The 21,687-nt window shown below is 36.7% G+C and overlaps 1 protein-coding gene across 11 annotated transcripts in view; it reads left to right on the forward strand.

The window, feature by feature from the left end:
• The first annotated feature begins 1 nt into the window (after nt 1).
• Patronin (calmodulin-regulated spectrin-associated protein patronin) overlaps nt 2-21,687 on the forward strand; it is a 54,867-nt gene continuing 33,181 nt past the window's right edge. For 6 of the 11 annotated variants that reach the window (XM_072907829.1, XM_072907832.1, XM_072907834.1 and 3 more), the window contains exons 1-2: nt 749-1,354; nt 2,994-3,883. In XM_072907829.1, coding sequence (XP_072763930.1) covers nt 3,506-3,883 — 378 coding nt within the window. In that variant the 5' untranslated portion in view covers nt 749-1,354; nt 2,994-3,505. Of the gene's footprint in view, nt 136-748; nt 1,355-2,993; nt 3,884-7,981; nt 9,695-21,687 lie in introns of those variants that run through there. The other 5 variants (XM_072907835.1, XM_072907833.1, XM_072907831.1 and 2 more) reach the window with 4 other exon arrangements.

The raw sequence follows: 21,687 nt of genomic DNA on the forward strand, positions 1-21,687 counted from the left end.
TGATGACGACGGCGCGCGGAGAACGAGATGTAACACGCTTCTTGAGACAGAGAGCGGGATCGAAACTCGGACAAACTCGGAAAAGATGTCACCGAGAATTGTATCCTACATATTTAGTCGCAACGATGCATACACGTAAGTTTTTTTCTTTTCGTATCCGTAACCATTGCGAAAATGAACTAATAATTGTAAACAAGATTCTATTTCTGATATAATTTTCTAAGTAATTCGAATTTTCACGCTATCTATTAGTATACGAAAGTTAGGCATTTATTCGCGACGATAGTGTAAAGCCGCGAATTTTATCAAATTGTTTTCGATAGAGATCGATAATATTTGGTTAACTAAAATTATATACATATACAAGTATATGAAATAAAATCGATTTAAGAAATTAATTAGAAAATAATGAATCGAAGTATTCGTTCGAAATGAAAAGCCTCTATATATTCTGTCACGTTGAAAAATGCGCGCACCATCGATGCGCATGCGCGCGACTCGAATTCCCTAAGGCTCAGTTTACATTAGTTGCATCGCAGCGTCGCGATGGTCGCGATGGTCGCGAGTCATGTGAGCCAATCAGCATCAAGGTAGCTTGACGCTGATTGGATAGCATGGCACTTATGACGTTTGCGACACTGCGATGCGATTAATGGCCTTAATTCGATGTATTGCGATTCGCGCTCGCTCTATCGTCGATTTCACGCGCATCTCGCGATTAGTCGTCTCGCGGCTCGCCGCGACCTTCTCGTTCTCGCGTGTTCTCGTGTATCGCGATGGACGGCAAAGTGCTGCGTGCGGCGTATTGCTGCCTGCAAACGGACGAATCTCTGTGCTGAGAGGGAGAGAGATCGCGTGGTGTTACGCGGCAAAGCTCGTAGTTTGTGAATTTATCGGCGCGCCTCGTCTCGCCTCGCCTCGCCTCGCCTCGTCTCGCGACGGACTTTACGGCGGAAGCGGAGCGAAGTCGGGCGCGATCGCTCCGCAACGGACAATTCGGAGGTCGAGTGAGAGAGAGAGAGAGAGAGAGAGAGAGAGACAGAGAACGATAGAGTGTCTCGCGAATAATCGGACGATCCTGGCTGGATGTGTGCTTTCATAACGCTGGGTAAAATCCTTAACGAAATATATTGTCTGTGTATCAGTGTTTGCGTGTAGTGCCGGGATCTCAAGACGGTTGTCAACGAACGCGACGCACGGTCGGATACACTCGAGGAGCTTGGTTTGTCGCGAGACCTCGGAGGGTCTCGAACGGGAGAGAGAGAGAGAGAGAGAGAGAGAGATAGAAATAGAGAAAGTAACGAGAAACAAGGATCGAGTCAATCTCGAGAGAGGAGCTGCGGAAAAGCGAGAGGTATGTCTCCTCGACAATGAGAGATTAAAGTTTCTTAAATTTTTACGTTAATCTCTCTTATTTCACGCACACGCGATTCGCTACACGAATAACATATATAGATGTAAAATCTTTGCACGCGCATACACATGCCTGTAGACAGATTCTTGTCCCTCGAATAACAATCGTGCGAATCAGCTATGTTAACGACGACGATGACAACGACGGCGGTTTCGTTTCCTGCCGCTCCCGTCGTCGTCGTTCCCTGTCGTCCGGTTGTTCCTTGCGCAAAGATCGATACTTGTCGTGGCTCTTTCGAGAAAGAGAGAGAGAGAGAGAGAGAGAGAGAAAAGAAGAGAAAGAGAAGACAAGCTTGCTGACCAAAATAGCGAATGAGTTCTCTCCTCTCTCTCTCTCTCTCTCTCTCTCTCTCTTTCTTTCTCTCTCTCTCTCGCGGCAGTGTCCTTTGGCCGCGTTTCGCCCGGCATTATTTCTCGCTGACTAGTGTATGACGGAACTGACAGGGAAGGGGGAGAGGGGGCATGTTCGATCGAGGACGTTTCGCGTCGCCGGTAACATCGACAACCTTTCCTGAAACATATTCTCGTCGTTTACGAGAATCGTGAGATCGAGCAAATGCGTTCACGTCGACTGGGACTGTAGCACGGCGCAAAATTTAACAACATATTTTATTTGGTTGCCCTGGCATATCGATATTTCATGTATTTTTTTTTTTTTTTTTTTTTATATATGCTTTGAGATTATTTAATTTAAATATATTATTTTTTGAGGTTACATATCTAATGTTTAACTATACGTAAAATATATTTGAAGTGGTAAGATAAATTTTCGATATGTACGAGGTGAATCAATGTAATTAGTGACACCTAACATTTGAAATGTCGTTTAAATCTATCCTATATTATTTATTCAGAACATTACAAATTTTCGTTAAATTTTCTTTTATTTGTGGTTTATTTAAAATATTTATAATATGTTTGCGAAAATTATTAATTAAGTGACAATAAGAAAAGAAGAAAATTATAATAAATAGTAGCTGTGAGGAAATTGTTAATATATAATTAATTCTTTATATATGTGTATATAATAGCTTTCTAGAAAATAGCTTTGTATATTTATCGACAGTATGATTACACTTTGATTTCTCGATAATCATATTGAATAAATATTTTTCTTCGAGTTAGCTTTTGTTACGGTTAAACTAATAATAAGAATTTATATGGAGAAAATATTTTCCTCAATTTTTTTATTTACACAATGTTAGTGAATGGCATATGACGCCAATAATCTAGTCTGCCAATATAAAAAAAGGAACCAGTAATATTTATTAACTTAAATTTATTAATCAATTATCCTTATTGAAATATATTTATATTTGCTACACATCTTCAGATGAATATCTTTAGACAAATACTGGCTCTGATTATCTTCCAAAACCTTCTATTAAAATAAATCTAACCTTCTTAGGAGAATCCCATCGTGCCTCACAACCATGTTTATTTATTCGTATGTCATACTCGAAAGAAAGAGGTGCTTGTGTAAACTTTTTTGTCTTAAACTTAGATCCAATAGCATTTTAATTATATAAAGATTAAGGAGAAAAGGAGAATTTATATTGATTAACTATTTCTGATTTTAGGGCTTGATCGAAGGGCTAAGAGGATTCCTCGTGACACATCGATAATTCGTGTTGGCGACATCGATTTAGAGATACCAGCGCACGTGGAAAAAGGAAAAACCGTTCGCGATTGCAAATACGAGCTCCTCGGTGTATCCTTCTCCATCGTGTCTCGTTTGTATCAGTTACAGAAGACAACGGCAAGACTTACATACCGCCATAGTTAGTATAATGTGTACGTGCGTGTTTGCGCGAGGATAAGTCGAAGAAGAAGAAAAAGAGAAGTGAAACATTCTGTAAGGAATTATTATAAAACAACGAGTAAAACGAGTGTAGAAAAAAGTGGGTAGGAAAAGACTGGAGAATTTCCCTCGTAAAGGAAGAAAAAGAACAAAGAAAGGAAAACAAGAGACACTGCGAAGAGAGGTCCTTTTTCGAGGTCGTCTCGGCTATGACGAAGATAGGGAGTCGCCTTGATCGGTCGTTGTTGATTGAAGCCGTAGATGCCAACGCGATCATTATCATCCCGTTGAATGTGGAACACGATCTCACGGTTGTTCGCTAAGGGCAGTAAGACTGCGGTGGTGCAGGAAGTAGCCGTGCCACCGCTGCCACCAGCATCAACGACAGCAACGACGACGACGACGACGACGCCGGCAAAAGACGAGGAACAGCAGCAAGACAAGCTCGCGTGCAACGGCGTCGCTGACGACGACGCGTCTACCGACGGTACGAACGCTGTCCATGTGTTCTACGGCGCGACGATGGATCGCGGCGCGAGTGCAGACGATCGACGCAGGCCTGCCGCAGCCTCCGCCGCTGCAACTGGTGCCGCGGTGGCGGCAACAGCCGACCAGCAGTCCAGCGGGGGCGACTCCGACCACTTCTCCGATTCCTACGATTCTCGTCAGGTAAGTCTTTTTTTTTTTTTTTTTTTTTTTTTTTTTTTAACCTTTCCTCCGAAATTGTAATCATAAGTCAAAACGCTCTTGAGAAATTAACAATTAAATGAAAATAACGATTTATAACATATGAAGAAATCTATTGTGTCCTTAGGACACGCGGCGCTCATTTATATGACTTGTAAATAAAAAAAAAATATATCAAATATAAACGAGTATACAAAGTATGTTTTATATACATATTTGATATTATTATATTTCTTATAAAAAAGCATCTTTTTCTTTTGGCAAAACTTTCAACGATGATTTTTTTAAATATCCCGTGATTGAATATGTGCTTTTATCAATATAGTGTTTCTACTATTTCTTATTTTTTTATATAAAAATTTTGATAATTCTGTATAATTAATATATACATTTTTATAATAATTATAATAAAACACAACTTGACACTTATTTGTGTTGTCATAAAACACATTCTCTTATGAATGCTTTCCAGCTGTAATGTAAACAATATAATTACTATATATGTAATGTAAATATATTAAACTTAATTATATAACAGAATTATTAAAATTTTTGTTATACGAAGAATCACAAAAGACACAACAAATGTACTGTATTGATATATTTAAAAAACGATGCATTCGAAATAGAAATGTTGTCAAAGAAAAAAAAGTCTTATTTTTTGACAAGAAAAATCTATTCGAAATTATGATTAAATGCCATATACAAAGGAAATTTAAGATTTCTAATAAAAAAAGTTTTTGTGCAGAAAGTAAGATATTTTTATCGTAGCGAATGTCAAAGGAATTCTCGTTGCGTGTATTTGCCAACCGTATTGTAGAGGACTTGTGTCCGGCAGTAAAGCTATTCCCGAGCTGTGACGCTGTGACAAATATGGCGTTCGTTTCCTGTGCACGAGCTTATTTATTGCACGATAAAACGCGCGGCTACGGATGCGGACCATCGAACGCGAGTAACTCCCCTCTTTCCCTCTTTGGCGAATTTCCCCGAGGAATCGCGCGATGAACACCTTAATCGTCTCTTGAAAGCTACTCTCAATACTGTAAGGCGTAAAGCGTAAAGCGCAGATTTTACACGACCATATCAGCTTTCAGAAAATTGTATCGATTGTCTATTAATATGGCTTCGTTTATTAACCTGCGCATACGAAAGACGTTCCTTGTGTCTCTCTCGCAATCCATAATTTTATTTCACTCGATTTTTAAGTCTGGATTCTCTCTCTCTCCCCCCCCCCCCTTCATCCTCTCTATTTTATTACGGATTTAATTTACGCGTTTAAAATTTCTCGATCAATATTATACAAGCTATATTGACAAATTTGTCTTTTTTGTTTGGTATTTTTTATAAAATTCATATATTTGATTATTATATATACAATTTAAGGTAATTTTTTCGTATACCTTTATTAATTTTGACAAATCGATGCTAATGAATATAATTGATATGTAAATATGTTACCGACTTTCTATCGACAATCACGTTTGGCGCATGCTCAAAAAAGATGACGAATGCGTAAAATCTGCATCAAAAGAATTTGTCAACTAGATTTGATTTCAACTTAAAGATTAAAGATGAAAATAATCTTGTAAAATTGGCGCAAAGACACATTTATAATGCATCGCTGTGTTTCAATTCCTCATTTCTGAGAAGCAAGGCCATTTTTATTGCATGTTGAAGCAGATTCATTACATACTTATTTTTAAAGTCACAGCAAATATCTCATAGAATCTCGCGAACGCGATCGTTCTGAAAGTAAAAATGCATCGACGATGTTTATTAACATTGCTGAGTAAGAAAAGCGATCTTATCTCGCGCGCGTACTCTCGAGTGATCTCGTCTCGATCGTTTCCGTCGATTAATGTACTGGAAACTAAGCGCCTAATTTAAGGCGTGTCGTTGGAACTCCTCCTTTTCTAACGCAGAAGCGGACGCGCGCGTTCTCCACGTAACAAGCGATGCAATTATCAAACGTGCATTAAGACCTATGCAACGCGTGTGCAAGCTGCGCAATTAGCTTGAATTTCTCGCGCATTACATGCTCCCGATTTCTACGTCTTCATATCTCTGAAATGTTCACGAAAATGTGGATTTCTTGCTTAAATATTATGATCCTTTTCATCGTAAAGTTTATGCGTGTGTAACATTTCTGCATATTATAAATTTAATTATTTTTAGAAAGTGGAACGAATTTTTTTAAGCTTATATTAAATATTATTGATTCATATGGCATTTGGATTTACGATGACGAGATGATTTTAATAAGAATAAAAAAAAAAAAAAAAAAAAAAACAATTTTTAGAGCATATAACGCAGTTATATCACGTTTTACGTGCGTAATTATATAAAATAATTACGCACGTAAAACGTGAAATAGTATTTAGAAATGATATTTAACGATGTAGAAGTAACATTATTTTTATTTAAAATGATGCGAATATTGCGATATCAATATATGTATACATTTGACTTTACCATATCAAGTGAGTTTGAAATATCGATCGACATTTAAATCATATTTGGTCACGATGACTTGGCTCAAGAATCTTCCGGGATATTCTCATTATATACGTGTATAATTAGCATAATATTACGAATGACGGAGAAAGAGACATCTTGAGACGAGGATTCGGTTCTCGCTACATGCTTTGAGGGACTCCTTTTAGAGTAATTATGACAACGACCATGACACATACTCGGAAAACGATTAATGTCGCGAATAAAGTGTGTAGAGTCTCACTTGAATATTCCGTACAAAAATAACTAGGCTACTTTACTGTGCACATATCGTTAATATTAAATAATATGTTGCGTCATATATATATATGTCTCGAAAATTTATATTTCTCTGTACAAATTTATATATTTCTCTCATATATATTCATATTTCTCCGTACAAACTTTTAATTCAATTCTTAATAAAATCGTCTCCTTCAAAAGGAAAAGTGCCGTGGTATTTTACGTAATCATAATACGTATGATATTGTGTGCACTCTTGGACTCGTATTTTTAAAAAGTATTAATCGGTGAAAGTGACGCGGGTATGTACTGACTTGGCGAGACAGATAATCGAAACCGTTTTAAATTTCGAAACCGCGTACAAATAGAGAAATGGGTCGCAGTGGGCGGCGAGTCAAAGGCGAGACATCTGGCCTAGTGTGAATAGGACCGATTTTACACAGACAACACATGAACATGTGTTTATTGAAATTATTAACTTATTAATATGTATGGATTATTTGCAATTTTTTTCTTATATTTTTAAGTGTTTCAATTTTCTGAATACTGGCAAAAGTTCTAGGCCCACTGTACTTTAAAATGCCTAAAGCCTAAAGAATTCCAGCTTTGTCGGCCGTGAAAAACAGAGGCGTCTCGGGAGCATGAGATAGGTTGCGTTATATACGTCTCTGCCTTTATACAATACTTACCATCATGTCCTTCATGTCGTTAGAAAACGAGTAATCCAATACCTCGTGAGAAAATGAATCCGCGTTATGCGACAGCCGTGTATTGTTTCGCGCTCATTGTCAGATGCTTTCCACGAAAGAAAACGCTTTCAAGCACTTTCCACGATCAAATTCCTTATTCTTAGCTACTGTAGGCTCTTATTGTATCATTTTTGGGAAAGTTTCTGGAAAGCTTAGAAAGTTTCGCGACTCATTCAAACATTTATCCGTTTATGAAAATTCTTATGATTTTACTAAAAGGTATTTGTTGAGGTATCTCGTCGGGAGAATGATGTATTTTGTTAAACTGCTTTGTTTATTTATTTTTTTTTTTTTTTTTTTTTTTTTTTTTTTTTTTTTTCACGGAAACAAAATATATTTTGTATTTTGTGCACGAGATAGGTATTTATTCTAGTTGTTATTATTATGTTGTCGAGGCCACCGAGAATTCTCAGAGCAAAGAGAAATAATCACTATAACTTTACGCATTTCTGTCGTTACATTTATTAAAAATATTTAATGATAAAAGAATTTGTTATCGAGAGCTTAGCTTAGTCAGAATTAATAGATTAGCTGCATAAAAAATAATAGGAACGAGTAAAATCGAAAGAAATAATTTTTACTTTCGTGGCACATACGTTTGATTTATTATTCAAAAAGCTAAATATAAAATGAATATTAATGAATTTTATATATGAAATTAGAAAAGGATACAATTCATTTTTTTTAATATCAATAATTATTAAAAGAAGAGAAATGTATTTCCATTTAGTCTCATGCGTGAGTTATACGTGAGTGACGTGACATTTGGAGGGTGAGGCTTAATTATTACGTTGCGCTTGGGGTCTCGCTACATCTTGATTCGCCACTGGGTGCGTGCGATGTGTGTTTATGTAGGCGTTCATGGATATGAAACGTAGCAGCTGACTCACAATCAGTCGTGTGGTTGCAGAGTGTCGTGAGCCATGAGCCACGAGTACCGTCTCCGTCCGCGCTCGGAATCAAAAGCCGCGTGCGATTCGCTCGTCAGTGCGGTTTCGTGCTCGAAACTAACCAAGTGTCGTCCCCTGTGACTGTGTGTTCCCCGGAGGATAAACATCACCGATCGATTGGCAAAATTACAATTGGCGCGTCGCGATCTGTACCGCTTTGTACCCTAACGAATTTCGAGACACGTGGCGGTGTAGGATTGACAGGAATGTCGCTAAAACGGAGAAAACTTGGGGGATATGAATTATCGGAGTGTTGTTTGAAAACGATCTTTGTCATGGTATAAACCGTGAAGGATGACTCAGAAAATGAATTGAATGCGGAAGAGAATGTATATATTGCGTATATATCGTGTAAATTTTTTCAGTAGAACATTCGCGTGCGTTTTGCGCAAAGTGATTCATCATCTTGGAAATGCGTCGTGATCGCGATTCTCGTTGTCTCTATTTCAGGGATCTATAGTCGCGGTATAATGCAAGTCATAGAGCGTTTCATGATTCCGCCGTTATTTCTCTATGACGTTGTAAGAAGAATCTCATTAGATCAGGCAAAAACAAAAGGACTTGCTAGCTTCCCACGAAAGCGTCAGCGTCAGCGTCAGAATTCTATCGCCTACACGATCGAAGACAGATGTTGGCCCCATGCCACACGGGAAAATCGCTTTGGTCTGCGTTATCGGGAAGAGGAGAACGATATGCATTGCCGATGCAGTTGCCGATCGTTACTTCCTCTGCGTTTTAGATTATCAACGAGGAGAATATCGAGGAGCAGAGCCGTCGCGATATCGTAAAACACGATAACGAAATCCGACAATGAAGGAGTATATCATGCTATAATAACTGCGCTTCGCAAAGTCGGTCGCCGAAATTAAACTCATTCGCCGCGCTCTTCTCTTCTCTTCTCTTCTCTCTCGCACGCGCCGCCTCTCTCCCGGAAGCGGATGCCGCGCATACCAAAGTTTCACGAAAAGGGTCGCGCGTCGAGTATGAAACTGTATTACAAGTTGTGACAATTAAGTGAGCAGAATGATATTGAGAAACATGGTAATATAAAATATCTTGATTAACTCGGGATCAGATTTAAATATCTTGGCTGCGATATAAATCTGATAAAGATTTTTTAACAGACATTCTAATTGGAATTTCCTTCTTTACTCGGAATTTTCATTAATTTAAAACGCATATATATACGCGCCTTCCTCGAGGCGCAGAATTATACAAGAAGACACCGTCGCGCCTGAGAAGAAGCGAGGATGGCGAGCGAGGTGATGCTGGCACCTACGCCGGCATCCGCAACGTCCATATGGGAGATGGACGACGTCAGGGATATGGTTAGAAACGCGACCGTCACCACGATTTACGTAAGTTGTTCTCTCTCTCTCTCTCTCTCTCTCTCTCTCTCTCTCTCTCTCTCTCTCTCTCTCTCTCTCTCTCTCTCTCTCTCTCTCTCTCTCTCTCTCTCTCTCTGCAACCGCACAGTATATTGCGTCGCGGTATATAGGACAGCGTTTTTCAATATGTTTCAGTTTATGATATAATATAAAATTCTTAATCCCATTGATAAAACGAACGTGCATATATGTGTTATCTGCGGATATAAAAAATTTATACACTCTTATTAATGAGCGAACGAAAACTTTCTTATCTCTGCGCGCATTATCGTACTAGCATATCGTATTGTTCATTTTCGAATATGTGATAGAAATTGCAATTTGAAATTTTCCCCAAGGCCCCGTGGTCTTGAAAGAACGCACATGCCAAAAAGAAATGTCACAAGCTCGCGCTTAAAATCGAACGGCAATCATTTTCGATTCGACACCGCGCACTTATTATACGCGCTCTCGGCATAACAGAGGACAATAGTGTCAAGGACAAGATTTCACTCTCAGACCATCAAATGGTCGTCACGGTCGATGAACAGCTACGAGGAGAGAAAAATTGCATGTCGCTTGGAAAAGAATCTGCGGCGAAATTTGCAGTTTCAAGAGCGAGATCGTCGATTTTCATCTCTCTCTCTCTCTCTCTCTCTCTCCCCCCCTCTTTCTCTCTCTTTGTGCCAATTAGATTTGTTATAAGAAAACAACGTGAAATGAATCGCGAATAAAATGCCGCCTCTTTATTAATTACATGTCGATATCTTTTTGATCGAATCACGGAAGAACGGGGACGTTATAATATAATGCGGCTTCCGCGGATCGCAATTTTGCGACACGCTTCGGCGGCTTCCCGCCACGCTGGAAATGTTGTCGCCTCGTTGCACAACTAATTAATAGGTCGATCGTGTATGCAGAGCCATTCGTTCGCGCGTCCGCCGTGATTTTATAGCTATACACGCGTCTATTCGCGACTTGATCGCCAACGATAATTTACGATTATGTCACGTATTTTAAAGTTAGGCACCAAGTGTTATTTACACATAATAATTTGAATTTTAATATTATAGTATTTAAGGGACTTTTAAGTAATTTATATAATTTACGCATAATGTTGAACAATTTTTTTTTAATTTAAATTTTGTTGTATCCTCGATTAAAAGTTTCTGAGACAAGTTGGACATATTTCTTTTCTCTTTCCTTTCGGCTCAAACTTTCGATCAATGTCGGTGTGGATTATTGAAGTAGCGCGTAGGCTGCCACGGAATGCCCCGACTGCCCACTTTATGTTTAATTCACTTTTGCAATCGTGACTAAATCGGTCTCTGGACATGAAATTGTCTCGTAGTAAATTCTTGTTTACGTATAAATTATAATATGCTTCATATATGTCTCACAACCAGTATTTTCTTTGCTCCACGAATTTTTCTATTATTCTGCAATCAAGACACTTAATTTCTCATTATATTTAAAAGATGTCGAAACGATTTTATTTCACAGTCTTTTAATTCTATATTTATTTTGTATATAACATGGACGTGATAAAATGAGATGATGTCATATGCGGGTCCTATATAATCTATATACGTGACACAATTCTTTTAAGTGTATTAGCCGACTTACATGCGTGTCGCTCGAAATTAGATTGCTGAAGTGAATATCATAGATATAATTCGTCGAGTTCAAAAATATATCCAAGTTTCTAAAGGCAAAATTAATTTTGATGCGTTTCTCGCGTTTCATGCCTCGTTGAGACCAATTATTAATTTCATTTCCAATTGTATTCGATCCACGTATTCTTATCGCAGTTTAAGATTTTCTTATTGTTAGAACACAAAAGTTATTATATTGATACAAAAATTATCGATATCAAAAAAAAATCATGTAAACTCGTTCTCTGAACAAATTACAACATTTTTCAATGCATTTCGTACGATAACCAACAAACGAAAAATGATAATGATTAAATAATTTTAATAGTGTAAAAATAAAACAATGAACAAAATAGAAAGCAAAAATCTTTACAGAGGTTTATCGTATCAAACGTAGGATTAAAGACATATTAACGAAAAAAATGGACCGTGTATATGTGTGTAAGAGAGAGAAAAGTTTCTTTCCTCCTCTTATTCTCTCCGCCGACTTTATGACGTTTGTGGGCGGACTGAAACATGAAAAGCAAACGATTCCGTATTTGGTAGTGTTGCGGTTGTGCGATTCTACGAGTCGCAAAAAACAACGACGTACAATCCATAGCGTTTCGACCGACGGATCGAAGAAAGAATTAGGGTTGAAAATCGTTATCGAAAGGAAAAGAAAAAAAAAAAAAAATAAATCAAGCGCGATTTTTCGACGGTGTTTTTTCGACAGCTCCTTCGCTGCTCTTTCAAGCTCTTCTCTCAAATCACGTATTCTCGTATTCTTCTTTGAATCACGGAATCGCACGACGGCGAACGAAAGGCAGTAGGCGCTTCACTCGAAAAGTAATTAGTAATTCAGCAGCGCGTTAAATCATTTCCCGAGTACACGTTAAAACCGTTAAAGTACTGCAACTCGAGCACGTGAAAACCGTTAAGATACTGCAGATGTCAGTGCAGTGATATATTGTCAATATTATTACTTGCGCTGAAAAAGATCCAGTCTTTTAACTTCTATCGCTTGATATTACTACGTTTGTGACGCAGTGAACCATATGCTTGTCATACTACACTGTATTACGAAATCACTACACGTTATACTATGTTATTCAATGAGAGCCAAGTTAAGTTTTTTTTTTTTTTTTTTTTTTTTTTTTTTATCTTTGTTCTTTCGTTAAAGTTTTATTCGACACGGCGAGAAATAACTGCAATCGACACCGTTATCGAATTACTCGTATCATCAGTTACATTCCACTTTATCGGTCCACCAATCGATAGAATGCGTTTTCCTTCTGATATGCAACCAAAATATCACCGTCAGGAATAAACGTAAAACTGATTCTTCGTCGATTGATAAATTTCATAAAACAATTTCTCTGCCATAATAATATAGCGAATAGCATAATTCTAAATGAAGTCGACTGTCGACTCTATATTGCTATAGGTACTTAGGTATACATTTTCTTTATAGAAAGTATGCAAAACGTGCTACAATTTACATACATTTAATTTAAACGTATTAAATTATACGTTGAACTTTGTTCCAGAATTCTGTTACGTTGCGTAACTTTTGAGATGAGCTTATAAAATAGCGTGGCTGTTTTCTCTGCGGTTTAATCGGCCGATTGCAACAAGCTGAATGTTAAATTCTTGCCTTCGGGTTTTACCTGCACGTTGTACATATTTGCGTAGGGTGCGTGGGTGCGTGTGCGCTATGTGGGTGTACAACACCGGTTCGCGATCGACTCGACGCATTTCTTTTATGCTTGCGAGAATGATAAATTTTCTGAGGGGGCGTCTGGATTAATTCACTCTACTCATTCCAATAATATTATTGCAACGTTAACTTTAAACACGCGATTGCATATTTGAATTTAAATACAGAGAAACTATTTTGTCGCATGACTTTGAATTATTGCAGATGACTTGAGAAAGGGTACGTTTATCAACGTGTCTCGACGTATCATCAACATAGTGTTGCATAAAGCGCGTAGTTTCGGAAGTTATCCTCGACCGCCTGCGTGGCTTATCTAGAATCTTATCTTATCTAGCCCTTGTCTTATCTAGAAAGAGCGTAATCGGCTCACGACCACCGCCTATATCTACCCCACTGTTTACACGGGTTTATCGCTGTCGTCCGCAGCGAATATCCAAGCGAACCGCATGTCACATTGTATTTGCATATCCATTCAAGGGTCGGCGCGATTACAACACCAACCACCGCTTATTATATCGCGCCAAATGCATCCGTGCGATATTTTTATTTCGCGCAATGCTCGCTTTACCTTTCATTCCGATCAAATAATAATTGTCGCGAATATAGGTAACGTTTGAAACAACTTTATTTCGTTCTATACGGACACAGTAAAATGTATCCGATGCAATTATATAAATTTAAAATTTTTTTATCATTTACTATTGTCCTTACGCTTTTGTAAAAATAATCCAACGAAAGCAGGAACGATGCAGCTGCACTGTAACAGGAAGACTCATAAGCTCTGCGGAAAACGTGATGCAAATGTAAATAGGTACAAGGTACACGATGACGACGGAAATACAGGGTGTGCCGTAAAACTGACGTTACCCGTTAACGCTACCATTCAGTTAATTTTCAAGACGTCTTTGGGCACGCCCGTTTGTGTCTATATTTAAACAATTTTTAAGGCATGTATACAAGGATATTTCAAGAAAAAGAGATCGAGTAAAATATACAATTTTTTTTTTTTTTTTTTTTTTTTTTTTTTTTTAATATCGTACAGACAATGTATTTCAGAAGCATACGTATTTTATCGTTTAATGTACAATGTCTGATAAATTGATTTGATCTTTGATTTCCTTTGAAACATGTGTACTCTATATACAGGAGACGTATAATTTCGTTAATTTAATTTGCTTGTTGACTTGTTTGTACATCGCGATGCTTACATATACATTTTACTTTTGCAAATGTGCGCCGCGATGTTGTACATGTTTGTATGAGAATTAATTAAAATCCGTGTGCCGCGAGATTGATTAAAGTCGGATTTCTAAATTAATCATTGGTTGGATGACTCGGCAAATTTCGGTCACTACGTTGTAATTAATTTGCGCGAAATACCCATGAATGTTGCGAGCGCGAAAGTGGCAGAGATCTCACATAAATCACGAAGAGTCTGGGCTTATAATTTGCGAAGTCGTAAGTGTATCTAATTCGTTTGTGAAATTCGCCAATTATAATAACGATACTTGGCGTGCAAAGATAGAAGGAACAATCGATTCATTTTTTTTTCTCTTGCGATTTCTCTCACCTTTCTTTATCAAGAGAGACACAATTATTTCAATTAAACGATCATCTTTAATATTATTTGTTTAATAACATGTATACGTTATGTATATTTTGTTTCAAATTACATTAAAATTACAATATCTCGCTAACTTGGAATTAAAATTTCAAAGAAAGACGTTCTTTTAAATGTAGCAATTTGAGCCGGTTTCATTAAATTAATTCATCCTAGTCTAGAGACTTAATTATGTATGTATAATTTGAAATTTATCATAAAATAAATGAGTCTATTTTATGTACTATTTTAATTACGCAATAAAACAATGACTTTTCTAATTCGTTAATTATCGGAAAACCAGTTAAAATATCATTCGACGTGTTTTGAGACACTGTGTGTATATATGGTGTTCGCAGTCGAAGTATTAACTAGGTAATTACTGTATTTCCCAGAATATTTCTGGCAATTTCAAAGCGACAGAAATCGCGGAAGCAGCCCTTAAACAAATTTTCGAATATATATACTCGTGCGGAAACGCGAGGTCTACGTGGTGCGTAGTCAGTTCTCCGGAGGACTATTGACTCTTGAAGCGTAAATATAGCGCATAAAACTGTACGCCGAGACTTTATCGCCAAGTGAATGGCGATGTTCTTCTCTCTTCCCTTTTCCGGTTTCTCAATTATCATCGACGCGCGATTGCACCATCTAGACACGATTTTTATCACATGCGACCTTTCTTTATCGATTTTCCGTACCTCCCTTTAGATTAAATTTGGAAATATAATTAAAATGTTTTTTTATTACGTTTTTTTTTTTTAAGTGGGACAACTTTTGATGAAAACTTTAAAAAAGTAATTTATTTACGAGGATACACATATGTATAATTAAAGAAGCCAAATTGCATGTCAGCAAATTGGATTGTTTAATATAGATATACTATAATAATGTTATATATTCCATACTTTCAAGGGTACTCTCAAACGAAATAGAAAATTAAGGAGAAAATGATAGAAAATTCTTTGGCTATAATAAACATATTTTAAATAACAAACTGTTTATATACTAAAAAGATTGATTGATCTTTTGAAAAAGAGAGAATGTGTGAAATTAGAGTAAAATGTTGTGTGATGCAAAAATATTAAATTGAGACCACATTTGAATTTATCATGAGAATATCGTTGAATGTATCTCGCGACAAAATAATTTTTTGCGTTCCAGTACTATCATTGTCGAGCGAACGAGTGGCGCTAATTATGATCCTGCGAGAAAAGGAAGTCGTGCGCTGGGCGTAACAAATCTTTATAGTGCACAATAGTAGTAGAAACATACGTGCGGTATGTGTATAATGATATGCGCGAGAGGCGTATATGCCGTTTATCGTAAGCGCGCACGCAGGCACGCACGCACGCACGCATGCATGCACGCACGCATGCACGGAAAGACCTGCAAGTTTCATTTCGCCAAGCGGTAATTCAGGTCATTGACTCATCGACGAGAATATTTGTTGGACGTCGTTGAGAGAATGAGTGAAGATGAGAGAGATGAAGAGAGAAAAATAAACTTGTGTTATAGTATTATATTTCGAAAAGATGGGTCAACACACACACACACACACACACACACACACAGATATAAAAGAATGTATTACTTAATGTACCGAGTGTCCAAGAATATTCGTGATACTCTTGACAGAAAGAAATACGTTGGCTATAATTCAAGAATATGTAACAAAAGTAATAATACTTGTGTATACTCATCGGAATATCTATATAGTGATAATAAAATGATTCTCATGAGAAATAATTTGGCCGTATTTCAGAAAGGTAAATGAAACCTAATAAGTATACCAGAGACATAGTGGTAAATAATTAAAGACAGGGATTAATGAAAAAGTTACACTCAATACTAAGAATTTGGAAGAATTAAAGCTTTATTAAGAAGATAAACGAATAATTAAACACTTTTAGCTTTTAATTTCTACAATGAATTAATTGATCCATTTTACGGTAATGATTTATTGATTTGAAGCAACCAGTTGTCAACATCGGTTGCAAGTCAACGGAAAAAATATCAAAGAAAGTGGCATAATTGTGATGAAAAATGGCGTATAAAGAGGAAAAAAATGAGCAAGGGCGACACTTTGCATTCTTTGAGATTTTTATCGGAATGTACATACCGCGCACCGCGCGCAGTCTTCGGGTCGTTAACCCCCCTCCGCAATTAACGAAGAAGTGGACATGCTCAGACGGTCCTGGCTTTAAACGATCATTGCGTTCAGCGAAGAAGAAGAGAAACGAGAATATGGTAGATAAGATCGACTGGAATTTCCGGTCGCGCGATCGCCTTCCGTTCTTTCTTTCCTTCTGATTCTATTCTTTCCGGAATCATTTGTCGAATAACACCTTCAATTCTCTTTTCTCATTGACGATTGAATATTTTTGTGAAAGTGATCTCTCCTAATTTTTCGATGTCGTGTTTGCTTTCTCATTTAAATACAATACTTTGACGACGCAATTTTTCACAGACATTTTCTCGCGTATTTTTGCATATCACTGTTACACAATAGAAATGTTATTTTATTGCGATCGATCTTTGATGTATAAGAGGATTAATCAACGGCATCATTTTCACGCGAAGCTTAACGAACCGTCTCGTTTCTCATCAACGTTTCATATATCATATCATATCATATCATATCGTGTCGTATAATATCGTATCGTTGCATCGAAAGTCGCTGTGACGTGTATGCACCGTGGAATCTGGGATGTATGCCGGTCGTTCGGCAATCCTGCCGGCGGAGAAAAGTAGAAAGTCGCACATGTTTACGGGTTTTACACGTTAATCGGACGTGAAACGCATGGCCACACACGTGGCTCGCACGCGAGAAGTCGATCGTTCTGAATGAGGTGGGCCTCGTTAACGCGGACCACCTATTAACGATTTTTCGTATCGTGGCAATGTTTGGTCCAATATTTAAGGAGCAGATATATAGATTTAAAATCTGAAAAATCTACAATTGATTTGAATTTCTTTGAACTTTTTATTTTACTCGTACTCTGTCAGATTTAGGTAATTGTAATAATTTGACAGCAAATATTATAATCTATCATAAATTTGTTCTTATTTTGTCATAATAATTCGCACGATTAAACTGACAATGAAAAAAGTAATAAATATAAATTTAAACGTATTTGCAGACATAATTTGGATTTTCATAAAAGTTAATTATAATCCCCAATCAAATTTTCTCTCACATTGTGAAAGATATATACATAATTTACTTTATATGTATAATTCTTTGCAACATTATACGAAATTCGAAATTGGTGACTCTTAACCAAACAAATTGTACAGAGAGAGAGAGAGAGAGAGAGAGAGAGAGAGAGAGAGAGAGAGAGAGAGAGGGAGAGAGAAAGAGAATGTAACTATAGCGTTACATTCTGGTTGAAATTTCATCATTTCTAATTTAGCTGATGCGCGTGCACGCTTCATGGAACACGGATTTCTATTTCTATTAACACATTTTTTACACATTTATCAAGAGAGATTATTTGCCTAGAGATTGTAGTAGCGCTGGTCTTATCAATTTACCCGTAAGATTATTCCTTCACTGAACTTATCACGATAGCTTTATTATGGTCGCAATTCACAACGCCGACCGACGACATCTCGTTCCCTTTCAGTTTCGAGTTTCATTCAAAGGAATTCACTTCGATGATTATAAGGGTCTTATCAATCGCGAGAAACGCCGTCGTGATTAGATAGCGTGTGTTTTACACGATTTCGTTGCAGGATTTAGAAAGTTATTCTAGTGATTGTTGACACGTATCTTTACGACCGGGATCTTACAGGTCGCGACAATTTATGGATGTACAAGTGCATGCGATGGGATCAAGTGGGTCAACTCGGTCTTTGAATTTGTTCGCGAAAAAATATATGCCGTCGCATATATTATATGCATTTCATTTAAATATATCTGTATTCTATAGTACCTAATCTATATGTACATTTGGAATATATTAGAATATATTGGAATGTATTAGAATAATTATTCATGGATAATAATATTTCTACCAACGATACTAAAGTCAGAACGAATGTACAATTATTAAGAAATGTCAATTATATATTTAATGATATAATTATGAAAATACAGGAAAATAACTATTAAATTTTTTTTAATAAAGTGCTTCTAACTCGTAGAGTTATAATAATAATAATAATAATAAGTCGGAGCACATATCTTCTACTTCCTTTATGAATGAAAATTTTTGAGTAATTTTCGTGTTTATTGCTTTTACACAAATGAATTGCTTCTTTAAAACTTTATTCATCCGGATTAATAATATTCATTTATTTAGATTATTAATAGATTTATAATTATATAGAGAATAAATAAAATTTATATTATTGATTATATAATATATAGACTGCTCAAACAGTTTTACAAAATCAGAATGCAGAATAACGATAAATTTATATAAAGATAGAATGATATGTAATTTAATGAAATCTACTTATTTTTTCTTTTTAAATTCTATTATAAGTTAATTAAAGGATCTGCCGTTAAATTATGACTTATTTAGATTAAAACACTCTATGACCAACTCAACCTTTCTTGTTAAACGTTATGTGAAAAGTTATGATGGATTTTGTATTCATGTTGTATTCAGTAGATAAAACTTTTTTATCCCACGAGTATATACAAGTACTAGAAGTCGCGTGTCTTTCGCAAGTAGGCGTGTCCTTCTAAAATTCTGTCACGAATATATTTTGCACGAACGCCTATTGTAATTGCTCGCGCCTTCATTCATTTAATGAATATGAAAGAAAATTCAAGTGAGAGCACTCGTCCCGGAATCGATCGTGCATCGTCAAGGAGCGTGAATAGTCACTTTCACGATTTAACGATATCGGTGCGCGAGGAATTTCGCACCTTGAAAAGACTTTAATGACTTTCGTGGGATGAGATAAACTCTCGGTTGAGAGCTATTTATTGTACGAATTTATCGTCGAGATATGATATTTACGATGGCACGGAATGAGTTTTGCTTATTTGCGACGTGTAGGCGTTTTCAAGAAAATTATTACACTTGTCTCCAATTACACATTAGTCATACGAATCAAACACGGCGGCTACTTTTATGAGAAAAGATGGCTTCCTTACAGTCACTGTTCATTAATCGATTTTTTTGTAATTACCTTACGTATTACCTGTGTAAAATTAAATTTATGCATTAAGATAATATCATATAAACCTCTGTAATATATTATGCTGTACTTTTAAATTAATTATTTTAATTAAATTAGATATTAAAGTGAATTAATATAAAAATAACAACTACTATATTAAGTTAAATATCATTAATTTTTATTTTTAATTTGTTTTTTGCTCAAGTTCTTAAATTATTTTTATATTAATAGTAATAAAAATGTCATATTAATATAATTTCATTGTCAGTGATATCAAATGATTTTCTTGTTCGAGTTCTTGTTGGGTGTTCGAAATAATTTTTCCTTAAAAATTGGATTTACAAAGTTAACAAACTCGCCATATTTTATTTCTAATAAACTTATAGTTAAAAAAAATATATAAAACCGCATTTTTTGACCAAAAAAAATTTCAGATTTATGATGAGAAAAATTTTCCCGGTATAGTTACATAAATACCGTTAATTATATATTGCTGGTTAATTATTTCCACGCATGGAATCGACGGCCGCACGAGCCAAGGTAAAAACTTGTAATACCGTAGTCTTGATAGGATGATCATGACCGTGGCTACTCATAGCTCATCTTTTTTATGCCGAAAAATAATCGATCGAATACAGCAACTTCCCTACTGGCTCAACCTTCTTCGCTTAAATCGATCTTCACGGAAATTCAGGACCATCAGTATCTTCGATTCACGATGCGCGATTCGTGAATGAACACTCGTCGTAGAGTCGATTCTCGTGATTCTTCTTCTTCCGCGAGCAATGCTAAAATAAAGAAAAACGGACTGTCGATGCACGGAAATCATCAGCTGGAAATTTTTAATACAAACGCGCCCGCGCTCTTTTAACGAAGTCCATCATAATTTGCTGCGTTAATTACGGACAAAAATGATGATTACGTAAGTACGTTGCGGTACAGTTAATCTAAGCGGGATAGCAACTGGTATACACGCAGCCGGAATATCGCGATGCGATAATTTATAGTTGAATTAGGAAAAAAATGGCTCACTCACTCACACACACACACATACCCATCTCACCCGTAACTTTTTAAAACTAATATCCTTCTTCGTTTCGCAATGCATATCGAGGTTGCATATGCAATGTATATTAAGATTTATTGAACAGTACAATAATAATGCGTCTCTCTGCGAGCAGCCTTTTTTTTTATTCTGTTATTTATGCAATTATTTTACATTTGTAAATAATTATCGCGTATACAATTTTTATATAATTCCTTCATATATTATCTCCTGATAAAATAGCTTTTTAATTTTCCTTGACTTTTCTTACATCGATTAATAGTTAGGATACCGTAATCCATCCTCTTGACGTCGGGTAACTGACTGCTCGCATCGTTACCGAGCGCAAAAAAGCGCATTCCATGTCAGAGTATCGATGCATCCTAGTACAAGTCGCGATCGGTCGTTTGCCTTTTTCAAACGCATTCCCTTTGACGCGTTTGTGTTGTAATCATTGGCGCTGGACGACTGCGTTGGTCGAGCTCAAAACAATTAACGTAGCCATCGACGCGTGGACCGCAACGATCTACATACGAAACAGTGTGCGAAGTTAAGTTCTTTTCTTCGGTTTCATTCGAACGTTGGACGAAGTCGGCGAACAGTCCTTCCGGTGGTCTCTCCTCGCGATGTTCGCGCGCGTATCGCTCCGAACGATAACGAGAAGAGGAAAAAAAGATCGATCGCGGGATTAAGAGTTAATGAGTGCGGAGGTAAATACGAGATTAGGCTTTTTTGTGCGCAAAGAAGGCTCTTAGTCTGAATGATCTGGATACCGCGGCTGTTTTTGGTAAGAGCCCATTGTTGCGCCATTTTGTATGTCTGTGTGTGTGTGTGTGTGTGTGTGTAGTT

Source organism: Anoplolepis gracilipes, chromosome 16 (assembly GCF_047496725.1).
Source record: "Anoplolepis gracilipes chromosome 16, ASM4749672v1, whole genome shotgun sequence".
Lineage (NCBI taxonomy): Eukaryota > Metazoa > Arthropoda > Insecta > Hymenoptera > Formicidae > Anoplolepis > Anoplolepis gracilipes.